The 27,373-nt window shown below is 43.2% G+C and overlaps 1 protein-coding gene across 7 annotated transcripts in view; it reads right to left on the bottom strand.

The window, feature by feature from the left end:
* DMD (dystrophin) overlaps nucleotides 1–27,373 on the bottom strand; it is a 2,140,576-nt gene that overhangs the window by 515,310 nt on the left and 1,597,893 nt on the right. For all 7 annotated transcript variants that reach the window (XM_090061814.1, XM_090061802.1, XM_090061811.1 and 4 more), the window contains one exon: nucleotides 1,004–1,121. In XM_090061814.1, coding sequence (XP_089917940.1) covers nucleotides 1,004–1,121 — 118 coding nt within the window. The remainder of the gene's footprint in view (nucleotides 1–1,003; nucleotides 1,122–27,373) is intronic.

The following is a 27,373-nucleotide window of genomic DNA, read 5'->3' as shown; positions in this document are numbered from 1 at the left end:
CAATTTCACTAGAAGATAGTTGCACATGGAATTTACAGTAAAGTAAATGCATTTCAGGAGAAATTAACTATTACATTTTCTTAAAATGCATCTATATCTAATAAGAGGAAGGTAACAAATATACAGCGCAAAGGTTGATGAGAGAACTCCATAGGTTTGGCACCCAAGCCAGACACCAAAAAAATTCAGGTACTTATGCAAACTTTATCAGAAATTACCTGAATTATTGGGACTCTATAACTGCAGTGAATCTTAGATAAGAACAGGGTTTTTCATGAGGCTTTGGCTGCTAACTGCTCCTGCTCAGGCTGCAAGAATCTGAAAACAGCCCCTTTCTTGATAATATGTTTCCAGTCCTAAGGAGTGTGAGGAAATGATGCAATGCTATTAAGTTTCGTTTTGTTTCATTTCTAAATGCAGCAGTTACCACAATAGGATTACTGAAATTACAGGGGCCAGATTAGGAATTGGCTAAAACAATCCTAAATATACGACTTTGCATCAGCTACCTGTACAATATCTTCAGGGAATAACCACAGAAAGTATTCACATATATATGGAAAATAAGTGAAAAATGTGTTCAGTGCAAGATGCTTGATGCAAGATGGGGAAAGAAAAGGTATATCCAATGAATATAAAACTGGCAGTCTTTTCAATTAAACTTACACATTACAGTCCAAGTCTAAATTTATATTCTTATTACATTCTATATAATATAAAAAGAGCATTTAATTAAGGGGTTCATGATCTGCATTTGAAGTGATGAGAAGCTGTTCTATGAAAAATAAATACCCCTCAGTAATGCTTGGCTGCTGCCTTTCACATACATATTATTTTCCAGGCAATTTGGCAAAATTTCTACAAGAATTGCCTCAAAAATGAAAACAAAAGATATATACTTCTCATAACAAAAGTATTAGGCCTTTGAAAAATACAATACTTTAAAAAATATTATTACATCCTCTTGCATGGAGTAACATAAGGTAGCAAAATCACAACTTACTGCGATCAGTAATGATTGTTCTGGCCTCTTGATTGGCAGTCTTGTTTTTCAGATTCTGTGCTGCAGTTATTAGCTCATCCAACTGGGGACGCCTTTGCTCCAAATCCTGTAGTGTTGCCTAATCATACAGAAGTAAACATATGAAACTAACAATAGGTCCAAGCAATTTTTTAAATTGTATTTCACTGTCATTAAAATACTATACCAGACTGGACCAGGATGTCAATCTGCCCCAGCAGCCTATTTTGAATGGCAACCCTTTCTGAACATTTCAGTGGAGCAAGTCTAACATTATACTGGACTGGATACCTATGCAATTAGAGGTCTGGAGAAAATTTTCTTCCTGATTACTGGCACTGATCAATTTTGTCTTGAAGCATGAGGGTTGATAGCATTTATACCTTTTTATATTATTATTATTAGCTGAAGATGATAATATTCTCATTCACTTAAATGTCTATTCCTTCTGTATGAGAGGCAAGAGCTTTTAAGACCTTTTACTGGACCAACTACTGTATAGGCGAGGGAAAATTTTGACAAACTTGCAAGGAACACGCTACCTTTTGTCATGTCAGCCTTCTATGATTTCCACTAAAATCTTTAGGAAAAATGTTCAAGTGTTTTAGTTCCAAGCTTAGAGTATCAAAGAAAACATTATCCATTGTCTCAGTACCATTTGTACCACTGTAACTTATAGATTAATTATATGCATATTAATCAAGACAATCTTTTACACTAGAGTCTCAACTGGGAAAAACTGGGCCAAACAAGGCAGACTGCTACCAACAGATCTATCGGCTCTTTCTAATGAGGAATAGTATTGTAGGAGTTTTGAAGTGTCACTTGTTGCATAAGGAATAATATCATTATCAAAGGACTCCTGGGTCAGGGCACATATAAACACACTTAGTTTGCAGTAGTTTGATGCAGGAGTAAAACTGAAGCATATTCACAACTTCCAGTCTTATGCCAGTTTAGTCACACCACTCTGCAATAAAAAGTTACTGTCTGGAAAGAAAGAAGTGGAATTTGCAGCACTGTAATTCACAGAAATATATCAGCTGAGTCTCCACTCCCTGAGCCAATCTCATCCCAGAACTGCCACTGCTCAGTGCAAACCATATCCTGTATTATATGCAGTTAGGGAGGTCTGTAGTAGACTCCCACCATTGTGTCCCCTGTGCCGTATTCTCCATGGATTTTAACCCAGAGGGTCTCCAGTCGTCCATCCTGGTTGCCTATATCAACTTGCAGGGACATGCAGCTTTCCTTAACATAGAGAGCTACACCCCCACCCCTTTTAGCTACACGATCCCTCCTGTACAGGGTATAGCCATCTATACCTGTGGTCCAGTCATGGGTGGAGTCCCACCAGGTCTCTGTTACCCCTATGACGTCATAATTATTTGCATTGAACAGGAGGACGAGCTCCTCCTGCTTATTCCCCAAGCTCCTGGCATTTGCGTACAGGCAGGCAAGTGTCCCCTTGGAGGCTCTTGCCTTGCCCACAGATCGTAACAGGGCTGGGGCAGGGGTGGGCTCCCTTAAGTGCCTTGGCTGAGAAGAGCCTCCTCCCCAGGGGAGAGAGGTGGAGGCCATCTCTTCCCAGCAGCTCGCTGCCTCTCTTGACAAAGAGCAGGCTATGGTCATGGAAGCCAAAGCCTTCCTGATGACACCAGCACCACAGTCTTTGGTTGACTACGTGGATCCTCCTTTCCCTCCTCAGCCCATACACCAAGACTGGGAGGATTGATGAGAACACCACCTGTGTCCCCAGACCCTTTTAGATCATCGAAGTCACGGCTCTGTCTAGCCAGGTCTTAAAAACTCCAAGAATGGAGATTCCACAACCTCTCTGGGTAGTCAGTTCTAGCACTTCACTACCCTCCTCATGAGAAAGTTTTTCCTAATATCTAACCTAAACTTCCCTTGGCTGCAATTTGTGGTCATGTGACCACACTTTCTGTTAATCCTCCATGATCTGTCAGTTGATGGGGGAAATACTTTCAGATACTTAGTCCTCATGGATTTAGTCCACATTGAGGCTCTGCACTTTTGGACTGATATGGAAAACAGATTTCTTTCTTTCATGGCTAATTGGAAATTGTGAAGAAAACTTAAATGGAAAATATTTTGCAAGTTGATTTAAAGCACTAGGACTTTATGCTACATGAAATAGACTTTTAGCAAATTACAAATAACACTGTTGTATGAGGCATAAGATTCAATAGATTTTTTAATAACTGCTAAAGAAATAACCCTAAAGAATTAAACAGAAAGCAATGACCTTTCTCTACAGTTTTTGAAGCAGCTATAGAATTACAAGGTGAATAATATCCTTGGTAATAAGGAACAGAAAGGATATGGTAATATTAAACCCTTATTTTTCACAATATATTTTGGTTGAACCTTGTATCAATATGAATTTGATACAATTCCCATTAAATTCTGTAGAACTTTTCTACAGTACACAAGTTTTAGTAAAAACCTTTACCAGTTTAAACTGTTTTTAAGATCAATGTAATATGGCAGGTACCTTACACTGTATCACCTACTTATTTAGCTGAAAAGTCTTCTAGTAGTTGTTAATGTTTATAGAGTATTTAAGCAGACGAGTGGAACCCTGTAAGGATGACTTGAGATCCAGAGAGTGAGCTGGTTGGCTACAATTTTCACAGACAATCAAGATAGTTGTCAAAAATTTATTGCAAATTTCAGGAAGGGCACCAATATATAGGAATACATGAAAAACTCCACCAGAAGAATCATTTCCACCTGGATGAGCTGGATCCCCCCCCTATATAAACTGCCTTAGGCAGCAACCTAGAAGCAACACCAGAAGGGTTTTGGCCATTCTGTAGGTCTGAATTGTGTTTACTCTGTTTGATTTGGCCTGTTTTTTAATTTATGTAACCTTCAGTTACAGCATTGCTTATTTCAGTGTGCAGCAGCTGGTCTTTTAAACCACATTGGTTTATCAGTTGGGTGCTAAAGATCCAATGTACCTTTGGGAAGGAATTCCTAGATCTGGGTAACAGGTTTATAATGGACAGCTCTTGCTATTGTAGATATGATCATTAGCCCACTCACAATAGAAGCACCCTTTGTCCCTGCGGCTTTGTTGTCAATAAATAGAGATCTACCTACGTAGCTACAAATTACACATAATGTTATACATTTGGAGATGCATCAATGTTATGACTATGAAATATGATTGAGTCAGCGAGAGGAAATAATTGTATGTTGGGTTATAAGAACTGCTTTTATAACTGCATGCATTACTCTATATTTGGGGCTTGGAAGGAATAATTAGGGAAGTGACACAATGGCTTCCCAGATAAGAACATCCAAGAATTCAATTCAACATATGATGAACAAAAAAGGATCAGCATCAAAAACAGTACAACCTCTCTCAACAGAAAAGATGCCATTCCATTTTGCCAGACTTGGAACTCGGAAATGAAAAGTATCATATGCAGTTAGATAACATCTTGCCCCCAATCCTGTTTCCTGAAAAAAGGTGATGTGAGTTATGAAGTTGTTCATAATTTTGTTTTGTGGTTTCCCATTCATTATGTTTTCAGGTGCTTTTTAGTAATAGCTATAAATCAGTTTAGAAATAAGGTGTTTTTTAACCAAGTCTATATGACTATATAACAAAAATTTCTATAAACATGCTCTTCTGGGATCTTTTGCCTTCACTAGTATATTGGAAACTGTAGAAGGAACATTTTTGGCTGCCTGTGCTCATGCCCATGTACTTGGATGGCATTATGTCGACTTTCTTGTTGATTATATTACTTACTGGAAAAAGGTTTCAAATAACAATGAGTTTAAATATGCAGTTTACATAAATCAGAGGGTATTGTGTTCACAAGAAGTCCTTTATCTGTGATGGCACTCAAACATACACTGCCATAATGGGTTTTGTATTTTAACATTGCTAGATATTTTAGTATTCCTGAAACTCTGGAACCCCATCCTGAAGAGCTGGAAACTCAACCAATCAATAAGTGGATGAAATAGTTATCTTGTTTCATTTCATAAAAATTATAAAATGAAACAAAATAACCACAATGCAATGTTCGGCTGCTGTTTGCTAATGTTTTCACAACTGACACCCAAACACACTGTGGGAGCATCTATGTGAGATGCTGACTAGACAGTAGCTGAAAAATATGGTGTAGTACTGTGTCACAACATGGACGGTACTAATATGCTACTGGCACAGTATTATTAGGCTTCTGTGCAGTAACATGAACAAAAAGACATTTGCCAGTGCTACTGCATAGTTACTTTGGTTACTGTGCATTTATTTAGTACTTATTTAGTACTGAGTAACAACTACTCAGTAGCATCAGATGTGCTCTGTATGGAGAGAACATCTCAACACAAACATTTAAACCCATTAAATATCCATCCATTCATAAATATATTTAGCCTGCTTATCCTATATGGTGCATCAAACATTCAACTTAATACTAAGCGCAGGTAAAACACAGTCATACATATGTTCAAGCAGTTTAGCATGTGTCAAGTGCCTATGTGACATTAAAAAGTTGTTCCCTTTCAAGCAAGGGTTCTCTCTTAACAGGTACTAACTTTAATAGGTCACCACATTCCAATAATTTGCAACTGTTGCAAGTGAACATGTGGCAAGGCCCTTAGAAGCAAGAGTGCTTTTTCTATTCAGTTTTCCTTCACCTGGAAGCTGCCTAAAAGAGGAAAAAGTATTTAAGTGGTTCTGACATCCTTTGCTAAAAAAGTGGTTCCCAAACCATTCTACAATGCAAGTTCGATGCACTCTGTTATGTGTACTGAACAACACAGAACATTTCTCTGATTCTGCATGAAAGCAGGGACAGTAGGATCTGAAAGCACCACTAGATCTGTATTCAGTATAATTAAAAGCAGCATTCCAAGTCCAGAGTTAAGACTATCACCTGAGAGTTTGCACCACACGTATGAAGAATTCATTCACATTTTCCTTGCTTCTTGTTAAAGTAACAAAACAGTGGGCAACCCTAAAACATCCTGCCCCACAACCATCAGTCAGTGGGATTGACTAAGGTGCTTATATGGTGTATGGATCCAATATGGATGGATCTTCTATCTCATTAGTTCCTTGAACCAGAGCTTCAAGAGGAATCCTGGCTTAACTCTTTTTAGCATTACCATTTTCTCTGGGAGACGATCTAGGCTTGTATTTGTGAGTACTTTTCCCACCTTGATATGGAATATATATATTTCAGATTACTTGCCCTCACAAATATTTATCCGTATTTTTTACCAAAAAAAGAAAAAGAAATCCTGAAGTCCTGACTGCAGTGTCACATATGGATGCCAAGATGCTAGGGCCTTCCATGTGCTTGTAGTACAGAATCACTGTTAAAATACTTTTCTTCAGGGGAAAAAAAAACCTCTTCTTTTTTTGGCATAAGAAGGAACTGTATATCACAGCCATCTTGCATGGAACACTTAATGGAAGCACACTCAAGGACACTTCTATGCTTACTCCTAAGAGTTATGTCTGACCACCAAAAGCTCATGATGTTCCAGTGTTGATGCAGTCCAAGGACACAGTGGGACACTCCTGTTCAGAGGATGTCCTGTAGCTTAAAATGTCAGCAGGACCAGTGAGATCAGATCCTGGAGGACCTCATGGATCATGGCCACATACTGAGCCAATGCTGCTAAGAGCTGGTTTTCTGCCTATAAGGACTGGTGGAACCAGTCAGAGGAACTGCTAAGAACTCTTCAGCAGGCTTTTGTGATGACTTTTGTGACTTAGGACTGCAAGTTCGTGGAACTGGTACAGGGGCTGGTGAGGGACTCAGAGAGGGTGTAGGAATTATCTCTTGAGATAACACAAATTCTTTTTTGTAGGAAACAGAGATTGCTTTGTTTGGTTTCAGTTTTGTTTGGAGTGGGAGTTCAGTTTTGGTGGGAGTGGTGGTGGGGGGTGGTGTTATTTAAGTCGTATAGTACTTTTCATCTCAACGTTCCAGGTCTGGCAAAACAGGATGGCATCTTCCCTCGGGATGGGCTGTAATATCTTTGAAGTTGGTAGTTTTGGTCATCATTATCTTGAATGAATGCTTAAACATCTGTATTTGAGCAGCTATTGTGTTGCTTCCATGAGCATTCCTTGCAAGCTCCAAATATAAGTTAGCTCATATAGTTATACTCTATACCCATGACAATTATGCAACGATTTCTTGGACAGGGTGGCTAACACTGAAGAGTTGCCTAAGGCCTTCCTAGACAGGGTGGCTACAGCTGTGGTGGAGTATGTCCACACCACAACAGTGAGGCACCAGGCACCTGTAGCTACCTCCCCTTCCCCACTCAATCAGAGGCAATGGCACCAATCTTACGTCAGCTGAGGCTAGCATGGAAACCAGCTGCCTCCCATCCATTCTCTCTCATCTTTTCCTGGACAATAGCCACTGCTAAATAGTCAGTGGGAGCAAGGGGAGGCTGGCAAGCTGGAGCCTTGCAAGGTTGCCTGACTGAATGCCAAGTAGGGAGTGGAGATCCGAGTAGTAGGTCCACCAAACACCATTGCACAAATGGCTGTTCCCTTTCCTCGGGTGCTAAGAAATGCCACCACCCTTCCAGGTGCCTGCACCCTAGCAACAAACACCATAAAAGGGTACCTAAACTTTGATGATGTGATGAGAGGATGATTCCTGGTGCTATTTGCCCCCACTCAGCTCCCCAGTAGCGTGGATTTGGATTGCCACTCCCCATGGAGATGAGACTATCCAGCTCTTGGAGCCCCTCAGGCTCAAACTGGGGCGGGGTTGGGGGAGGGCATGCTTAGTGGCCAAAGTACCTCTATGGATTCTCCTAGCCAGGAAGATGACCTGACTTGGGTGGACCCCAAACCTCCCCAGAGCACACTTAGCTCAATTGTACATTTAGCACAGTTTGCACAATTAATTTGAAGGAACAAAATTTGCAGTTATGAATTTTGTCCCTTGCATATTTTCTGTCCGTGCTGCTCAGAACTCTGACCCACCCCACAGCCAATGTCTTCGTTTCCCCCTTCTAGCCAGCCCTCACAAACTCCCAAGGTAGGGCCCCATGCCTCAGTTTCCCCCTCCCAGCTACTCTTGCACACTCCCAATGCAAGACCTTAGTTCCCCCATGAGTCTTTCAGTATGCCATTCTTTCATCTTTTCCTTTCACTGCCCCTCCACATGTCTCACCACAGGGAGCACTGAGCCCAATAGTTAGCCTGGAAGGTGTCTAATGGTGGTTTGGAACAGCACATTAAAAGGTACAGTGCAGCAAATGAAAGGTTCACAATCACTCAGAAGTCCCTTGTACTCCCTCCTGCTTGGCAGAATGCCGTCCCAAAAAAGGTAGTCAGCTAAGGTTTCCCTGATTGGCAGTTGTTCTGTCTGGGACACTTGGCTGAGAGGGCTGTCTTTGGTCTGGGCACCATCCAAAGTCCCTGTGGCATCCCCCACTGTGGGTCTGTTCAGAGCCAGACCAACTTTTAGAAAGGCTTCCTCCCCCTTGCCTCACATATATTGTAGAGGATGAAGGTGCTGGCTACAAAGCTGGGAATATTCCTCAGTGTGGATCCCCAGAGCATGTTTAGGTGTCCAAAGGCATGCCCCACCACTATCTGCCAGCTGTTCAGCTGGTAATTGAAGAAATACTTCCTAGAGTCCAGCTGCCCAGTTTATGGCTTCATGAGCCAGGGAAGCAGTGAGGGAATAGTCAACCTACTAAAATCCATGATGGGAGTGCCAGATGCAAACTCACTCACTCCAGTCCAGCTATAGGAAAGCAGTTTCTGAATACACAGGTATGTGCCTGGCCCAACCACCCAACAGAGATATTAGTGAAGCACCCTTAGTGACCCATGACTCCCTGGCGTATAACTGAAAAGAATCACTTACAATTTATATAATCCAAGATACGGAGAGAGGAGCACAGAATGGGTACATGGGTACCATCAATGGTCCCACTCAATTCAGGAAGCCCATCTGTTTAAACCCTGCAATGACCTCCAGTGAGTTCCTGAGCTGGATGAACTGAGGCCCCAGGTCCTCACAAAAAGTACATGCACAAAAGCACCTTGTGAAGTGCTCCAAGTCAGTTTGATCCCTGCTGCTCCTGCCCCACCCTGGTGCTTGACGGAAGAAAGATCTGCCAGGGGCCTAAGTGTAGGCAAGGGGCACAGCATCCTTGGGCACCATCTTAGAGAGGTACAAAATGGCAGCTATCCGTGCTGCCACCTGACCATTGTTGCCCAGGATGCGAAACTTCAAAGTTATGCCTCCACTTACAGCAGAATAAAAACACATCCACTTGGCATTTTTAAAAATCCCAGATGACAAGCAATAGCAACAAACACAGCAGTCCAAATACTTGAGGGAAAACAAAATGGTTTACACAGAGCGTATACATGAAGAGTAATAGCTACAACAAAGCTGGTGACCTATTCCCATGAATGCACAGTGAAGACACCTGGATTTCAAGATAGCTCATGTGCAGAATTCTGTAACCCAGATACAGGTTTAATGACTGGCTTAACTGGCTGTGCAAAACAGTTTTTCTCTTTTTGTTTCTGAACAGAAAACTCTGAAAGGAGAAGTCATCTGATAAGGAGGTAGGTAGACATTTATATATCCATTCTAATTTTCAAAAAAGTTTTCAGTTATCTTCTGACATTATGGAGGTTTCAGAAAGCTAGACTGAAGCACAAAAGTTATTTAAATGTTCAAAGGAACTCTTCAGAATCTGGGCTTCACCAAAAGTTATTTAATGTAATATAACTGGACCCTCAAGTGAAACCCTTAAGGAGATTTTTGTATATGGACAATTGCAGTACTGTGTTGATTGCTTTTTTTTACATTGTAAAATAACTGTTACAACCACATAGGGAAGTACAATTCACTAATAGTGCTATTCTGATAGTGGTGCTGCCTCAGGATGTCAACATGAGAAAAATAATTGTCTTCTGTTATTAAAAACTGACATACTACAGTAAAACTTCCTGTGACATGTTTATCAAAGGAAATTAAATCAATATTAGCCCTGATCCCACCACATCACAGGAAATGTTGAAGTCTATCCTGGCCCAAATAAAGGGTACATCTGTATAGCACAATGCAGTCCTGTGCAGAGAAATTAGAGCTAGCTCCAAATGAGACTGCTCAGATACTGGGAGCTGGAGAGCTGCTTTTCCCTAGCATTCTGCTAATTAGTCCTACTGAATTTGCAGGTATGTTAACCTGGGAGAGCACTGTACTAACACACACATTTAGAGCTGCTCTGTGCTATGTAATTCACATTATTCATTGACAGTAACAGGCTCTATATTTCACAAATACTTGGGGCTTGGCCTTTTAATTCCCAATAGTCTTAAGTCACATAGTACACTCTAAATATAATATTTAGATCATATTTTGCAGAGCTATGGTCACTGTGTTCTTAATCACTAAATATGAAAAATATAACTTCTCAGCTACATATGCCTTGAGCACGGGATGGAGTTTGCAAATGTTCAGTGGGATCATGCCTGTCATTCATTATATATTTGAATATTAACTAACAGCACAATAGAACCTCAACAGTTTGCCTCTAAGTGCTGCTAAACTACAAATGTTAATTAAAAATAGATTGGATTTTAGATATGGTTGTGGCTATAACTGCAAACTGCATCCAACTGGAGGGCCCAGTAGCAATCTGTTGGGGCTACTCAGAGTAAGGCAAGTATAGAGTGTGTGAAAAGCCTAGCCCTCATTGCCTTGTGGGTACTCCTTGATCGGAGAAAAGCTAACAGACATCACCCTGACAGAAACATACTTTCCCTGAGGCATTAGACAATCAGCAGCAGCTCTAATCTGTTGATTTCTGATAGAAAATACAGTCATCTAGGCACGGAACATCTGGATTTGGTCTGGCCTTTGGATTCCATCTCAATGGTTTAAATTAGGGATGGTAGGTCTAGGTCAGGCTCCCTGCCTCCTAATTCATGCCTAGGCATATGCTCTGAAGGTCTTAGTGGGATGGTCATGTAGACCTCTTGCACATACACCATGATCCAGAGGATCAGTGGTTGCCAAGTAAGTATTTAGATAATTGGATCTGAATTTATTTCCAACTTGCATACACTTTGATTGCTGATGCTTGAACATCTATTGTACATAAACATTATTATACGGTTTAGCTTTCTATCTATCCCCTAACATTCTGTCATATGATAAAGGTGAGGCATGTAGTATCACAGACAGTACATGACTCAATCTGGTCAGTGAGGATTACAAATAAGTACTGAAATGTAGCTACTGTGAGGTTTAAAGTCAATAATCCAGTACTTTAGAATAGGAATGCTCTTATTGAGTAAGCTGTTCTGCTTTATTACAATCTGCTGGCCACTGTGCTTCACAGTTCATAGTTTTTTAAATTTTGAAACCCTTCTCATGTTACTATTTCCACTAATGAAAACAGAGCTTCTTGCAGATTTGGCCCTGCATTTGGAAATCAACAGTTAAACTTGTGCATTATTGTGGTGAATCAGACCACTGGCTTCAAAGGCTGAAGAAGTGGGCACCAAACTTGAAATTTCTTTGTGAAGACTATCCATTGTTTTAAATACTTATGAATTTAAATATAATAGGTTTAGTAGCATCACAATAATGGTAAGACATGATTCAAACATCACTTCTTTCTGCATTTTGTTAAAAAGTGGTACGACTGACTTAACAATATTTTCCACCTTTGTGGACAGTGACTGCTCAAAAGAAAAATCCAATTTTCAGGTTCCTAACTTTTATGGTTTCTTTACACAAAAGGGTGGTTGAAATATGGAACAAATTGCTGCAAAAGTCAGCATTTGAAGCAAGTAGTGAAAATCTACTGAAGACAAAACCTGAAAAAAACCCGAAAGGCAGAAATGTGATAAATATAAACATCAGTTGAAATTGATAGTATTAAGACAATTGTTCAAAAAGTTCATTAAATTTATAATGATTGATTTTCATGTGCTACACTCCTCCCCTGGCCTTATATGAAAAAAAAACCTCTGTGTGATCTTTGGGTTTTGTCTATATTTCTGGCTGGTCTTTTAAGACAGCCGTAACAAATACAAGTATTGGAGGCCCCCTACAGCCATGAGTTCCTCCCTGCTGCACTGCCATTTGCCCCAAAGAACAGACCAAGGTTGTGCTAGGATAACTCCTTAACCCAGAAGGCCTCAGTTCCACTACCATTCTCTATCAGACCCTGCAACTGCAGTAAGGGAATCCCTGCCAGCCCCAGGTGGCCATCCCATTGGGCTGAGAAAGAAATTATAGGCTCCCCTTTTCATAGAAAGGACTCGCCTGGAACACCACTTGCTTAAAGATAATTCTTTCCACAGGCAAACAGCCTGGAGAGAAAATAACAGAAGGATTTATTACATGGGAGAAAAGAATTATACACAAAAACAGATTATAGGTCTGGAGACAGAAAAGCAAAACAGGTGCATTCTTTTACCTTCTCATCTAGCTACACCTTAGCCCTTCTGAGAGACCTGCCAGTGTTTATAGAGATCAGCCTTCCTGCTGCTTCTATCAGCCATGGCAACTGGGATGTCCAAAAAATCCAAAAGACCCAGCATAGCCCACAGCTATCTTTGTAAATCATTTCCAACTACCCCTGTGTAAGTCACTGGAATTCTCCAAAAAATTCTTGTTACTGAGACATGTGGAGCCCCTCTCAAGGGAGGGCCATTTTTCCAGGTGCCTCTCTATCATGAAGTTGATTTCCCTATTACAGGTAGACTATGCTCTGCAATGCCCAACTCAATGTTTTCTCCTTCTGCCTGAGTCTAGGAGGGGCAATTGTCTTTGAGTATGCATACCTCAGCCCATTAGCTGAACCATGCCCAAAATTATAAAGATTATATATAGACAGCATAACAATCTATACAGTGATAAAAGCAACATAAATGGATACTACATAATATGGGCTTTCCAATGAGATGGCATACCAGTACAATAAAGCGCAAGAAAACATGCATGACATGCCATGAACCCCAAAGCATAATGTAGCATTATTAAATTAAAGGATATGTTTTCTGTGATGGTCTCAAGCACCTATCTTGTTATTTCCTATATAGTATAACCTCATCAATCTGGCATGCTCGGGACTGAGCACCTTCTGGAAATGTGAAAATTCAGAATTTTTTAAATTGGAGTGAGAGCTGGTCCTGGAGCTGGGGGTAGGGGGTAGCAGCAATCGCACATGGATCGATGATGCAGAGTGGTGGATGGTGGCGGCAGCCACCGCATGCAAGCTTCTTCCTCTGCTGCTCTGGGACTGGCTGCTCTACTCCCCAGTGGAGTGTGGTTTAAAAAAGTGCCAGATTTTTGATAATTCTGGATTTTTTATATCTGGATTTATAAGATTTATATCTGTATTCTAAACCCTAACCTACCAGCAACTGAAATCAAGTAGGATTTTTTCATATAAAGCAACTTGGATTTATATTCTCTGTTGGTGAACATAAAGCAGAACACATTAACTGAATGAAGGGCTGACAGTTATTAGCTTCCCTGCATTTGACCTGGTTGTGACCTATTTTGAAGTTTCTTTTATACAGGTTTTGGGCCTGCTTCACCATAGTGTTGGACCAGCTTTACATCAATAAGATGCCACTGGAAACAATGGAATTACAACGACTTAAAACTGGAGTGAGTAGCAGGTGAAGCTGGTCCTATAGTAGCTCAGCAACTTTACTAAGAGGTCTGCTACAGTAAAGGTATATATCTTGGGGCCATAACATTACATGTGTCTTTGGTATTCTTATCATACACACTACTATTCACAGAGTCAAAAGCAGGAAAGCTACAATGTGTTGCAACTAGCAGAATGGAGGTCTATGATCAAGCACAGAACAAGATATCATTTATATCTGTCCATACAAATTCAAGGTCAAATCTCAGAATTCTTCCAGGATCTGTCACTCTCTCTCAATATCAGCACTGTCATGCTGATATTTCTTTTTTAGGCAGAAAGCAGATTTGCTTCTTATAAACTAAATCATAAGCTTTCATGAACCCAAGCTCACACAGCATCTGATGAAGTCTACAGACCTTAGTCTATAAGGTATAAATCTATCCTGTCTTCTGCCTGACTTCAGACTAACATGGCTAATTACCTCTTTCCATTCTTTTCTTAGGCAATTTGGAGACAATTCAATTAAAGAGGCTATTGAGGAAGTGGCTTAATCATTTTTCTCTAAACCTTAATGTGTTCTAAATGAAAGATGACCAAACTGATAACTTCCTTATAAATGTCTTTGGCATTGTCAACTTAAAAGAGAAGCCTTTCAGAGGGGTTTGGAGCCTGTTCACAAACTGGCCAGTTCTCTAAATCTGAGTTGTTATGCACACAGCGAGGAAGACTGAAATTTGTACATTTTGGAGCAAGCTTGCTAACAATCTCAGAAAATGTAGATAATGTAACACCTACAGTTAATCTGCATAACAAAATAGGCTTTGTTAAATTATTCCACCCAAGAACAATTTGTATTTGTTTTCTTTTTCACTGATCAGTAACAGACTATGAGAGAAAAAGGATCTTCATTTACATATGCTACGGATTTAAAAATAAAATTACAAATCATGCAATTTACTAATTTAACTCTCCAGAATTTTCTTTTTAAAAGGAACATTTTGTTATAGTCATTACAGTATTCCATGATAATACAGTTGTTTATGGTTTCTCTCCCTCTATCTCTCTAGACATATATACTTTAAAGAAAGAGAAAGAAAGAGAACCAATACAAGTAAGCATCTAGAAGTTTTACTACATTGACTGGCACATGTCAGTGGAACTAAAATGACAACAGAAAACATACCACTGTGAAAATAAGAAAATAATTCCATGCTAATCCAAAAGCTGTCTCAGCAGTCCTGTATATATAGAATATCATCTGCCTCAGAGGTGATTATGCAATGTTATGAAGAAGCCATAACTTTTTTTTTTTGCTAGGCAACTGCATTCATGGAAGTGACTCATGGAATCAATATGCTTATATTAACATAACAGTGAGTTTGCCAGTAAATAATATTAAAGGGGTGCAAAGAGTTTAGAACTCTATGTACAATTTAAAAATCCTGGGAAGCAGCAAGAAGTTGTTTCTATAAAAACTGTTGCATCACAACATGCATATCTGCATATCCATCTTTGCAGACGAGGCCTTTCAGCATGTACTCATGAGCCCCAGGGCAGGGAAGAATACTTCAGTGGCTGTGCTTTGACCAACACTAGATATGCTGATGGAGGAGGCTGAAACTGTGAGGACCATTTTTTCTATGTAGTAGTTTTCAGGAAGGGAATTTGGGCAGTGAAACTTTTCCCCGGAAAAACAAAGGGATAGATGTGATGAAAGAAGGTTTAAAATGGATTCACAGGTCACGGATAAGGAGGAAACACATTAATCTTAAGGCAAGAGATAGGAAGAGATAAGCAAGCTTTGTAGCAAGGAGGCGCTATTTTCACCAACTCAAGTTAATAGGAACTACAATGGGAATCTGATCTGGCAGGGTGAACACATATGAAAGATACTGTCAGGGGAAGAGAGCGGTGTTTCATTCAAGGTGTTTTTACACTATTCCCTCTTCCCCCTTTAATGATCTATATACCCCTATGGTTTATCTTTTCTAATAACAAATAATGGCACTCTCAAAATCCCTCTGGAAAATCTGAGTTTTAGGTTGCTTTCACTACCACATGCACCCAAAGAGTTAGGTCATGGCCCAGTGGGCTCCTGGGGTGGAGTTCCTAGAGAGAATGGCTAGGTACAGACATTCAAAAAGATTGAGGCAAGATCTAACAAACCATTGTGGGTTTCTCTAATCTGCAAGATTGGATTGAGAATGAACAGAACACACATTCACCCTCCAGCTGGGCAGGTGCGGGGAGAGGGAATCAGATGCCTGCACTGGCTGAGGCAGAAGTTGTACAGTACTCCTACATGCCTCCCAGCATCCCAGAAATCACTGAAGGGCATCTAAGTGCAGCCCAAAGGGGGCCATGCCAAGAGGGGGCCATCCACCCCCTCCCAATGCCCTGCTGCCTCTGCAGATTCTCCCCTGTGCCAGGCCCTAGGCTTCCAGAGCAGGCTACCATGGCACACTTGGCAGCCCACTTGGTGGTGGCATGGGGGCAGGTGGGAAGAAGTGCTCTGCAAATGGATGGTTTGGGCCCCTCAGAGCAATGGTGGGGCAGGGTGCAGGGACTTTGGCTCTGTCACACTACAGCCCTACTGCCTAGCCACGGGTCCTGGCTCAGCCAGCAGGCAGCCCAGAGCAGAGGGGAGAGGTGTGGGGGTGTGAAAAGGGAGGCTTCTCAGCTTGGTTGGACAGCCCCCCTACTTGCCAGCTGCTGGGGGAGAAGGGGGGAATGCAGCCATCCTCCCCACTGCTCCTGAAAGACAGTGACTGGCAAGGGGCAGGACTGTGGAGAGGGGCCCTGCTGGCCAGACAAGTTGGGCAGCGGGCAGTGGGGGGGGAAGGTCCTGGCCTATGGGCTCCACCAAGTTGCACAGGTCAGAACTTTAGGGGGACCAGGACTGGGGCCAGGAGCTCCATTCCCACCCTCCCCCTCCACTTAGAGACAGCATCTGGCATGGACATGGGGCTGCTGAGAGGAGCCCTTCTGGCCAGATTAGCTTGGGAGTGGGTAGCGCAGGGGGATGGAAGCCCCCTGCCATGCAGGCACCTCCCCGCTGTGCAGACTTGAGTTCTGAGGGGCCGTGGCAGGGGGCTCTGTTCCCCCTTCCTCCCTGCTGCCCAGTTCAGCTGACAAGTGTAGGCATAATGCAGGGTTGAGGGGCAGAGGCTTTACTCCCTCAGCCCTGTGACAGCCCAGGGGCAGGCACTTTAAATGGTGGTTTAGCAGGTACCCACAAAGGAGCCTGGGATGCCATAGGACCAAGACCTAAGTTGTGTTGGGGGGGGGAATCTGGTGCAGAAGTTTGATAGATTGGTCTACTCTAAACCAATTAAGTCTGACACTACACTGATCCAGGTCTATCTTAGAGTGGGTTCCACCATTTTTAAACCAGTCTATGTGCACTGAATTTCTGTGCTGTTACAGGTTTAGACCAGTTTCCAATCACTTATACCAATGTATGTGTAACTTCTGTACCTAGCCAAAGTATTTAAATTATGGTGACTGAGGAGCTGAACTTTGAATGTGACCCTATCCAGATCTGTAACAAAATGAGGAACCCCAAGAGGTCTGTCAACTGTAAGTTCCATTCTGGAATTCAACTAACATTAAAAGATGTTTCAAATTCAACAATAATCAGTGAATCACCCCATGCAGTATCCACAGCTTCTTATCCTGACAGCTGAGATAGGCTCATAGATTGTGCTCCACAGTCCTCTTATCATTTAGGAATAGGTAATGCAACCATCCCACAAATAGACAACATGAGATCTTTTTTCTGCCCTTCTCTTGGATTGAAAGAACCTCCTCCCACAGCTCAAATAAAGGAGAGCGAATATAGGTTAAGAATGATGAAGAGAAAGAGAACTGGCACCTGAAGCATTATATTTTGGGACAGAGATTTTTATGGGCTAGAACTAGTCTTACCCAGTGGGTCACCCTTCTGCAATATAGAGTGGCTTGTAGCAGAGCCAAAATTATACAAGTACAAACTTGGATATTTTCTGTCATGTCACAGCAAGACCTTGAAATTCTATTTACAAGGGACATTTTTTGACATATGTTGTCATTTTTAACCTAATGTATATCAATATCTTAAGAGATGATATGCGTTGGCAGCAACCTCAGCTGCTATCTGTGGGAACACAACACTGAACAGAGGGACACTACATAGGAAGTTTACTACTCATGCTATTTGAGAACATATGGTAAAATGTCAACTAATAGTCAGATAACAGCTTACCATTTCAAGATCAGATGCCATGATGGATTCTGCTAGCTGAGAGACAACGGAGAAAAGAAAAGAGGTGGATAAAATGACAGCCCAGAAAGAATTGTAACTATGCTTTGAAACGATCTCTGGAAGTGGGAGTTCACACTAGAACCATCATAACAAAATGAGAAAAAAAATAATGCTGAATGTGTAATAAAGTGATACATTATTTAAAGATTCTTAAAATATGTGTGTAATATAATACAAAATGTTATTAAAAATCAGTTCACTGAAAACAGTAGGTGATAAATCAGGTGCTGAGGACAGTTTGGGAGTCAAGGAGGAATCAAGATTATAAAGCCTGGAAGCAAATCTTTACAGCAGATTTATAGGAAAGAAAGAAACAAATGAAGGTCAGTATAAGGGTTATAGCTGCACATAAACCAAAAACGTACAGATATATTTTGCAAAGTGACTTTTCCTCTTTATTAAAATATTATGCTGTATAAACAGGGTATGAGTATTTGGAATGTGTAAAATGGTGCTTAATTTAGAGGACAAAAGCTACAAAATATTGCTTGAAGAATAAATATATTCCTAGTTAACAGAGGGAACTTTTCTTTCTTTTTCTTTTTTTAATTACCAAACTGCTGCTGGTTTTTGGGTTTCGTTTCCTTTTAATCATTTTGCCTCACTCATAATTTTATCCCAGCCATCCTGATGTTTGTTATGTTTTATATTATTTTAAAAACATTTTCCTGTTTTTTTAATATAGCATATGTTAAGTATAACAAAGATCATTTATATTTTATACTTTTCAATTTTTCTACTGAACATTTATAATTCTTTAAGCATTTCAGTGTGGTATATCAGTGATTTGGTTTTGGAAAGCCCCAATGTATGAGTATGCACATAATCTACTAGCTGATTTTCTAGGCAATCAGGATAAACTGTTTTAGGCAATCTCACACTATTCCAGATGATCAAACTTAATAACATAATAGATGGAACTCAATTTTGTGCCGTGTAAAGTAGCTTCAATTCCCAGGAAAGTCTAAAGAATGAAAATATCGCAACACACTTAGTTATTGCTTATAAATACATGTAAATATGTAATTTCCAAAAATTCTCTCTCATAACATATATGATTTCTCTGTTTTAAAAATTAAATTCTTTTATTAACCCTGAAAACTTGTATCGTCATGAAAACTCAGAAGGCTGATTTAATTTATCCTTGACTATGCAATTTAAATACACAAAGTGAAGGTCCTGCCATCCTATTACACACTAGATAAATAAGATGACTTTACCCTATAATCATAACAGTACCTTAATCAAGTTGTATCACATAGGTATCTTTAGCCATCTGCCTTCAATTTAAAATCAAGGAAAGACTTTTACTGGGGTTAGGGGGGGAATGGAGAACCCAAAATGGGAACTTTTATGCTAAGAATATTTTTGCTTTCAATGCCTTTCAAATTCTCTAGCCTCAAAAAATCTGAAAATCTTTTCTTCTAGAAGCCATGCTGAGGCTTAAGTAATGAAAAGGCCTTCCTCAGTTCCTGCTAAATCCTTACTTGGTCTTTTTTTGGAAAACTGCCTTTAATTTTAATGAGAGTTTGTCTGAAGAGAAAAACGAGTTAGAAGAGAAGACTGAACAGGGCTTTACTAACACTCCTCAAATACCTGAAGGGTGATCATAGAGAGGATGGGTTTTTCTCTGTGGCTGTAAGGGACAGCTAGGAGCAATGGCCTCAAGTTGCAGCAGCAGCAATTTAGACTGGACATAAGGAAGAACTTTCTGACTATGAGGGTGGATCAGGCACTGGAACAGGCTGCCAAGAGAATTTGTGAAATCTCCATTCCTGGAAGTTTTCAAGAGCAAGCTGGATAGACACTTGGCTGGGATTTAGTCAGAGATGATCCTCCCCCTGTGAGATAGACTAGATGACCTTGTGAGGTCCCTACCCAGGCCTACTTTATTATGATCCCCTTGTCATCAACCCTATTATGTTTTGGTGTTCATAACATTTCATAAATGTTTTGTTGTGCCATTCTGTACTGACATGGAATGTGTGGGTCTCATGGAAAGCCACTGTTATGTTGCATCTCTGTATGTTACAGTTATGACCATATTCTTCTCTCTGTACCTATATTTTATGGTTTTGGATATGGTTTAGTCAAGAAAAGAGTGGGTAGAACTGTTAAATTTCTCTTGTTGGGCATAAAGGAGTTATCCCTGTGTAAACTCAGGTTGGGAAGGACTGGGTTAGAGACCTGACCTCAGGCTGGGGAGGACCAGCTTAGAGAGCTTCTGGAGGAGGTGGGCGTGTTCAAATCAGCGGGTCCAGATGCTCTCCACCCCAGGGTATTGAGGGAGCTAGCAGGGGTTATTGCAGGGCCCTTGACACGGCTTTACAAGGGCTCGTGGTGCTCAGGCCAGATACCAGATGATTGGAAGATAGCCAACGTGGTCCCCATCTTTAAAAAAGGGAGGAGGAAGGACCTGGGCAACTATAGGGCCATCAGTCTTACCTCAATCCTATGAAACTCTTTGAGAAGATCATCAAGGATCATGCTGGCAACCGGCATGGAAAGGTAGAGACTCTCTGGGTAAAAATTTGTGGGAAAAACAGCACAGGGGACACAACAGTGGGAGTCTACTACAGACCTCCCACTCAAAGTCCTGAGCTTGACCAGGAGTTCGCCCGGGAACTGACTGAGGCCGCTTGCTCCAGGACCTTGGTTGTCATGGGTGACTTCAATTACCCGGACATCTCCTGGGAAGATCACTCAGCAAAATCCGAGCGGTCGCAAAGCTTTCTCTCGTGCGTGGATGACCTCTACCTGACTCAAGAAGTCTATGGGCCGACGAGAGGCAAAGCGCTGCTCGACCTGGTACTGGCTACGGGGGACGACCTAATCAATGACCTAGTGCTCGATGGGAAGCTGGGTGGCAGCGACCACGAGCTGATCACCTTCACCATCCGCCGTAAAGCTGGCAAGTCAGTCAGCAACACAGAAGTTCTTGACTTCAGAAAAGCTGACTTTGACAAGCTCAAGAGGCTTGTTGGTCAGGCCCTCAGGGACCATGACCCCAGGGAGATGGGAGTTCAAGAAGAGTGGTTGCTTCTCAAGGAAGCGATCCTCAATGCACAAGCTAAATCTATTCCAACACGGAGGAAAGGCAGCAAGAAGGCACAGCAGCCCTCCTGGCTCTCCAGGGACCTAGCGGACCTCCTGTGGCTAAAAAGGAAAGCCTACAAAGGATGGAGGATGGGTTTCACCTCCAAGGAGAATTATTCTGCACTGGTCCGGTCCTGCAGGGAGCAAACCAGGAAAGCCAGGGCTGCAACTGAACTCCAACTAGCTTCAAGCATCAAGGACAACAAAAAGTCCTTTTTCAGATACGTGGGGAGCCAGAGGAAAAGCAAGGGCAATGTTGGACCCCTGCTAAACCAGATGGGTCAACTGACAACTGACACCCAAGAAAAAGCCAACCTATTAAATAGGTACTTTGCATCAGTCTCTCATCAGTCCCATGGGACGCCCATGCCTGCTATGGGACAGGGAGATCCGGGTGATGCTGACCTCGTGAAGGAACACCTTGAGAAGCTGGATACCTTCAAGTCAGCCGGCCCTGACAATCTGCACCCCAGGGTATTCAAGGAGCTGGCGAGCGTCATAGCCCAGCATTACAGAAGAAAAAGGGCAGGAAGTCAGCTGGGGTCATACGATCCCAGCAAGATAAGCATCCAATTTACTCTTGAAGGTGTTCAATGTAGGTGCTTGAACCACCTCCGCTGGCAGACTGTTCCAGACCTTGGGGGCTCGGACAGTAAAGAAATTCTTCCTTATGTCCAGCCTGAAACGGTCTTGCAGGAGTTTGTGACCATTCAACCTCGTCATCCCATGGGGCGCTCTGGTGAACAAACGTTCCCCCAGATCCTGGTGGTCACCCCTGATAAACTCATAGGTGGCCATCAGATCACCCCTGAGCCTGAGATTTTCCAGGCTAAAGAGTCCCATGGCTCTCAGCCTGTCATCGTAACTTCTGTTTTCCTGATCTCTGATCATGCGCGTGGCTCTCCTCTGGACTCTCTCAAGCTTCTCCACATCCTTTTTGAATTGTGAAGCCCAAAACTGGACGCAGAACTCCAGCTGCAGCCTCACTAAGGCCGAGTACAAGGGGAGAATGACGTCCCGGGATTTGCTCGAGAAGCATCTATGGATGCACGCCAGCATTTTGGTCGCTTTACTAGCTGCAGCATCGCATTGGAGGCTCATGTTCATCTTGTGGTCAATGATGACCCCCAAGTCTTTTTCTTCTGTAATGCTAACCAACGTAGCACTGCCGAGCCTATAAGGGTGCTGCAGGTTTTTCCTCCCAAGGTAGAGAACCTTGCATTTTTCGATGTTAAACACCATGAGGTTCTCGTCTGCCCATTTGCTGAGCTTGTCCAGGTCTGCCTGGATCATCCACCTATCTTCTGGCATGGATGCTTTGCCCCAAAGTTTGGTGTCATCGGCGAACTTGGCCAGTCCACTCCTGACTCCAATGTCCACATCGTTAATGAAGATGTTGAACAGTATGGGTCCCAGGACAGAGCCTTGAGGGACCCCACTGGTCACAGAGCACCACGATGAGTGACTGCCATCAATCACAACCCTCTGGGTCCGACCATGAAGCCAATTTCCCAGCCAGCGGATCGTGGTGGAGCCAAAGCCACTACTGGCCAGTTTGGCCAAGAGGTGATCATGGGATACCAGATCAAAAGCTTTTTTGAAGTCAAGATATATGACATCAATCTCTTCTCCCTTGTCCAGGTGATAGGTCACCTGGTCATAGAAGGAAATGAGATTAGTCAAACAAGACCTACCGGCAACAAACCCATGCTGGCTGTCCCTTAGAATGTTAGCCTGGGCCAGTCCCTCAAGGATGGCCTCCTTAATAAACTTTTCTAAGATCTTCCCCAGGATAGAAGTCAGGCTAATAGGCCTGTAGTTAGCCGGATCCACTCTCCTCCCTTTTTTGAAGATCGGCACCACATTGGCCATCTTCCAGTGTTCGGGCACTACACCAGAGCGCCAGGAGTTTTCAAAGATCCGTGGCAGGGGCTGGGCTATGACGCTCGCCAGCTCCTTGAGTACCCTGGGGTGCAGGTTGTCAGGGCCAGCTGACTTGAAGGTATCCAGCTTCTCAAGGTGTTCCTTCACAAGGTCAGCATTGATGGAGGGTAGGGGATCCCCCTCACCCAGATTTCCCTGTCCCATAGCAGGCATGGGCATCCCGTGTGACTGATGAAAGACTGACGCAAAGTACCTATTTAATAGGTTGGCTTTTTCCTGGGCGTCAGTTGTCAGTTGCCCCATCTGGTTTAGCAGGGGTCCAACATTGCCCTTGCTTTTCCTCCGGCTCCCCACGTATCTGAAAAAGGACTTTTTGTTGTCCTTGATGGCTGAAGCTGGTTGGAGTTCAGTTGCAGCCTTGGCTTTCCTGGTTTGCTCCCTGCAGGACCGGACCAGCGCGGAGTAATCCTCCTTGGAGGTGAATCCCGTCCTCCATCCTTTGTAGGCTTTCCTTTTTAGCCACAGTAGGTCCGCTAGGTCTCTGGAGAGCCAGGGGGGCTGCTGTGCCTTCTTGCTGCCTTTCCTCCGTGTTGGAATAGATTTAGCTTGTGCACTGAGGATCGCTTCCTTGAGAAGCAACCACTCTTCTTGAACTCCCATCTCCCCGGGGTCATGGTCCCTGAGGGCCTGACCGACAAGCCTCTTGAGCTTGTCAAAGTCGGCTTTTCTGAAGTCAAGAACTTCTGTGTTGCTGACTGACTTGCCAGCTTTACGGCGGATGGTGAAGGTGATCAGCTCGTGGTCGCTGTCACCCAACTTCCCATCAATCACTAGGTCGCTGATTAGGTCGTCCCCCGGAGCCAGTACCAGGTCGAGCAGTGCTTTGCCTCTCGTTGGCCCATAGACTTTTTGAGTCAGGTAGAGGTCATCCACGCATGAGAGAAAGCTTTGCGCCCGCTCAGATTTAGCTGAGTGATCTTCCCAGGAGATGTCCGGGTAATTGAAGTCACCCATGACAACCAAGGTCCTGGAGCAAGTGGCCTCAGTCAGTTCCTGGGCAAACTCCTGGTCAAGCTCGGGACTTTGAGTGGGAGGTCTGTAGTAGACGCCCACCGTTGTGTCCCCTGTGCTGAATTCCCCACGAATTTTTACCCAGAGGGTCTCTAGCTGTCCATGCCAGTCGCCAACATCAGCTTGCAGGGACATGTAGCTTTCCTTCACATAGAGAGCTACACTCCCGCCCCTGTTTTCAACACGATCCCTCCTGTACAGGGTATAGCCCTCTATCCCCGTTGTCCAGTCATGGGTGGAGTCCCACCAGGTCTCCGTTATCCCAATGACATCATATTTCTTTGCCCTGAGCAGGAGGACGAGCTTGTCCTGCTTGTTGCCCAGGCTCCTGGCATTAGTGTACAGGCAGGCAAGTGTGCCCTTGGGGGCTCTTGCCTTGCCCACAGATTGTACCAGGGCTGGGGCAGGGGTGGGCTCCCTTAAGTGCCCCTTTAAGTGCCTTGGTCCGCTGGCTTTGTAAGGGCCGTTCAGCGGGCCAGGAGGGGCAGTAGTCCCCCCATCCCCCAGCGGGCTTAGTTTAAAGCCCAGTGGAGCAGGTCAGCCAGCCTGGCTGAGAAGAGCCTCCTCCCCAGGGGAGGGAGGTGGAGGCCATCTCTTCCCAGCAGCTCGCTGCCTCTCTCTCCAAAGAGCGGGCTGTGGTCATGGAAGCCAAAGCCTTCTCGATAACACCAGCGCCGCAGTCTTTGGTTCACCGCATGGATCCTCCTCTCCCTCCTCAGCCCATAGCCCGAGACTGGGAGGATCAACGAAAACACCACCTGAGCTCCCAGACCCCTAAGCCCCGCTCCCAAATCCCTGTAGCACCTTGACCCAGAGCACTTCAGCTTGCCCCTCCTCTGACCTCAGTCTGCTGGCAGAGGATGCGTATTGCTCCTGACATAGAGCACCACACCCCCACCTTTCCTTCCTTCCTTCCTTCTCTATTCCACCTGTAAAGCCTATAGCCCCTAATGCTAACTGTCTTTTGAATGAACACGCTGGTGATCACTGTGATTTGTATGAATCTTGTACTGCCATAAGCATGGGAATGAACTAAATGATCTCATGAGGTCACTTCCAGCCCTACTTTCCTATGATTTATGGAGTTAGGTAAGGCTTTCTTAGACTTAAGTGCCAAAAATTATGCCTGTCTCACTTTAGATCCCCAGGTCTTTTTTGTAGAACTGGTCCTCAGCCTATTAAACCAATTCAAAAGATTGTTACAAGACTTGATCATGATCTAAAATTAACTTTACAGGGAGAGGCTATACCTAAAGGACAATTTAATCTTGGAGACCATGGGCAAATGGTGCCTCTCGGCTCTGGTGGGATACCGGTGGCCAATCACTGGCGGGGAGCAGCCAATCACTGACTGGGGGGGAAGCGCTGATGGCAACCCCAGTGTCCTGTTTGCAAAACTGAAAGAGCCACCAGTACTTCTCAGGGCAGGCACTGACTAGCGTTGCCCACTCCCCAGCTGGCAAAGGCCAGTTTTAGGGGGGGCATGTGCCTGCTCATGCCCCCTCTATCCATCACTTATGTTGGAGACTAATGGCTGAAAGTTGTATAAATCAAAATAAGATGTCTTTCTAAAAGATACATTTCTACTCCAGCTATAATTTATTGAGCTAGATATTGGAATCACTATGCAAAAATTCTGTGACCTGTGCTATGCTGAATCTCAGACTACATGAGCACAGTCATACTTCTGACTTTGAACTTTATTAATGTATTTTAAAAAAAACCTAAATATATTTTTTGAGTTCATTCTTGAATACATACTGATATCTCCAATATATAAACAATCATCAGCTATTTTCTTGTATCTGCCTTTCTTTCTCCAAACATACTATGAGACAGATGAAATCTTTCTGACCAGAGAGTAGTGATTAAGTGTAAACTGAAGCTAATGTGAGCCAAGTTGATATGATGGGGTTTTATGCACTTTTATTATCAGTGTTAGTTATAGATGTGTCAGACGTTGATAAGTAGGTATAGTAGAAGAAGATTTTTTACTTCTCTTACTCGTTTAGAGATAGTTTTACAGTATAAAAGATAGCACTAGAAATTAATAGTTTATATAAACAGAAAAAAGAAGAAATTGCTGGGGATGTGAAAAGTATACCTCTTCTGCTCGGGCCTGTAGGGGGGCTGTCAGGAAAGCTAAGGTGGACATAGAGCTAGGACTAGCATCCAAGATCAAGGATAATAAAAAGTCCTTTTTCAAATACATAGGGAGGATGAAGAAGGCACCGGGTAATGTGGGGCCCCTGCAAAGTATGCTGGGCAATCTGGTGGTTGCGCCAGAGGAGAAAGCGGAACTCTTTAACCAATTCTTCATGTCCGTTTTCTTGTGCAGGAACTGGGACTTCCCCGCTGTGATGCCAGATGGACTCGAGGGGAACGCCTCCAGACCTCAGGTTGGGAAGGACCAGGCTAGAGAGCTTCTGGAGGGGCTGGATGTGTTCAAGTCAGCAGGTCCAGATGCTCTCCACCCCAGGGTGTTGAGGGAGCTAGCAGGAGTTATGGCAGGGCCCTTGGCACGGGTTTACGAGTGCTCGCGGTGCTCGGGCCAAGTGCCAGATGACTGGAAGATAGCTGAAGTGGTCCCCATCTTCAAAAAAGGGAAGAGAGAGGACCCGAGCAACTATAGGCCCATCATTTTTACCTCTATCCTTGGGAAACTTTTTGAGAAGATCCTCAAGGAGCACATCTGTGATGGGCCGGCTTCAGGGATGATGCTCAAGGGCAACCAGCACAGTTTCATTAGGGGCAGGTCATGTCAGACCAACCTGATTGCCTTTTATGATCAGGTCACAAAGGCAATAGATGCAGGTGTTGCTGTGGACGTAGTCTTCCTAGACTTCAGCAAGGCCTTTGACACTGTCTCCCACCCTATACTCATTAAAAAACTAGGTGATTGTGGCATTGATGCCTATACACTCAGATGGATTGCAGATTGGCTCAAGGGTCGTATTCAGAGGGTGGTGGTGGACAGGTCATATTCGACCTGGAGGAAAGTGGGCAGCAGAGTCCCCCAGGGCTCAGGACCTTGGGCCCATGCTGTTCAATTTCTTCATCAGCTATTTGGATGACAGGGTGAAATGCAACCTGTTTAAATTCGCTGATGATACCAAAATTTCGGGTGAGGTGAGCATGCTAGTAGGGAGGGAAAGACTGCAACAAGACCTGGATAGGTTACAGGAGTGGGCTGACATAAATAAGATGCGCTTCAACACTGACAAGTGCAGGGTGCTGCACTTAGGCAGTAGAAACCAGCAGCACACTTATAGAATGGGAAACTCCCTTCTTGAGAGCACGGAGGCAGAAAGGGATCTTGGAGTCATTACCGA

The sequence above is a fragment of the Crocodylus siamensis genome, chromosome 1 (genome assembly GCF_052110815.1).
Source record: "Crocodylus siamensis isolate JL-2025a chromosome 1, ASM5211081v1, whole genome shotgun sequence".
Lineage (NCBI taxonomy): Eukaryota > Metazoa > Chordata > Crocodylia > Crocodylidae > Crocodylus > Crocodylus siamensis.
This window is presented reverse-complemented; position numbering and strand designations above follow the sequence as displayed.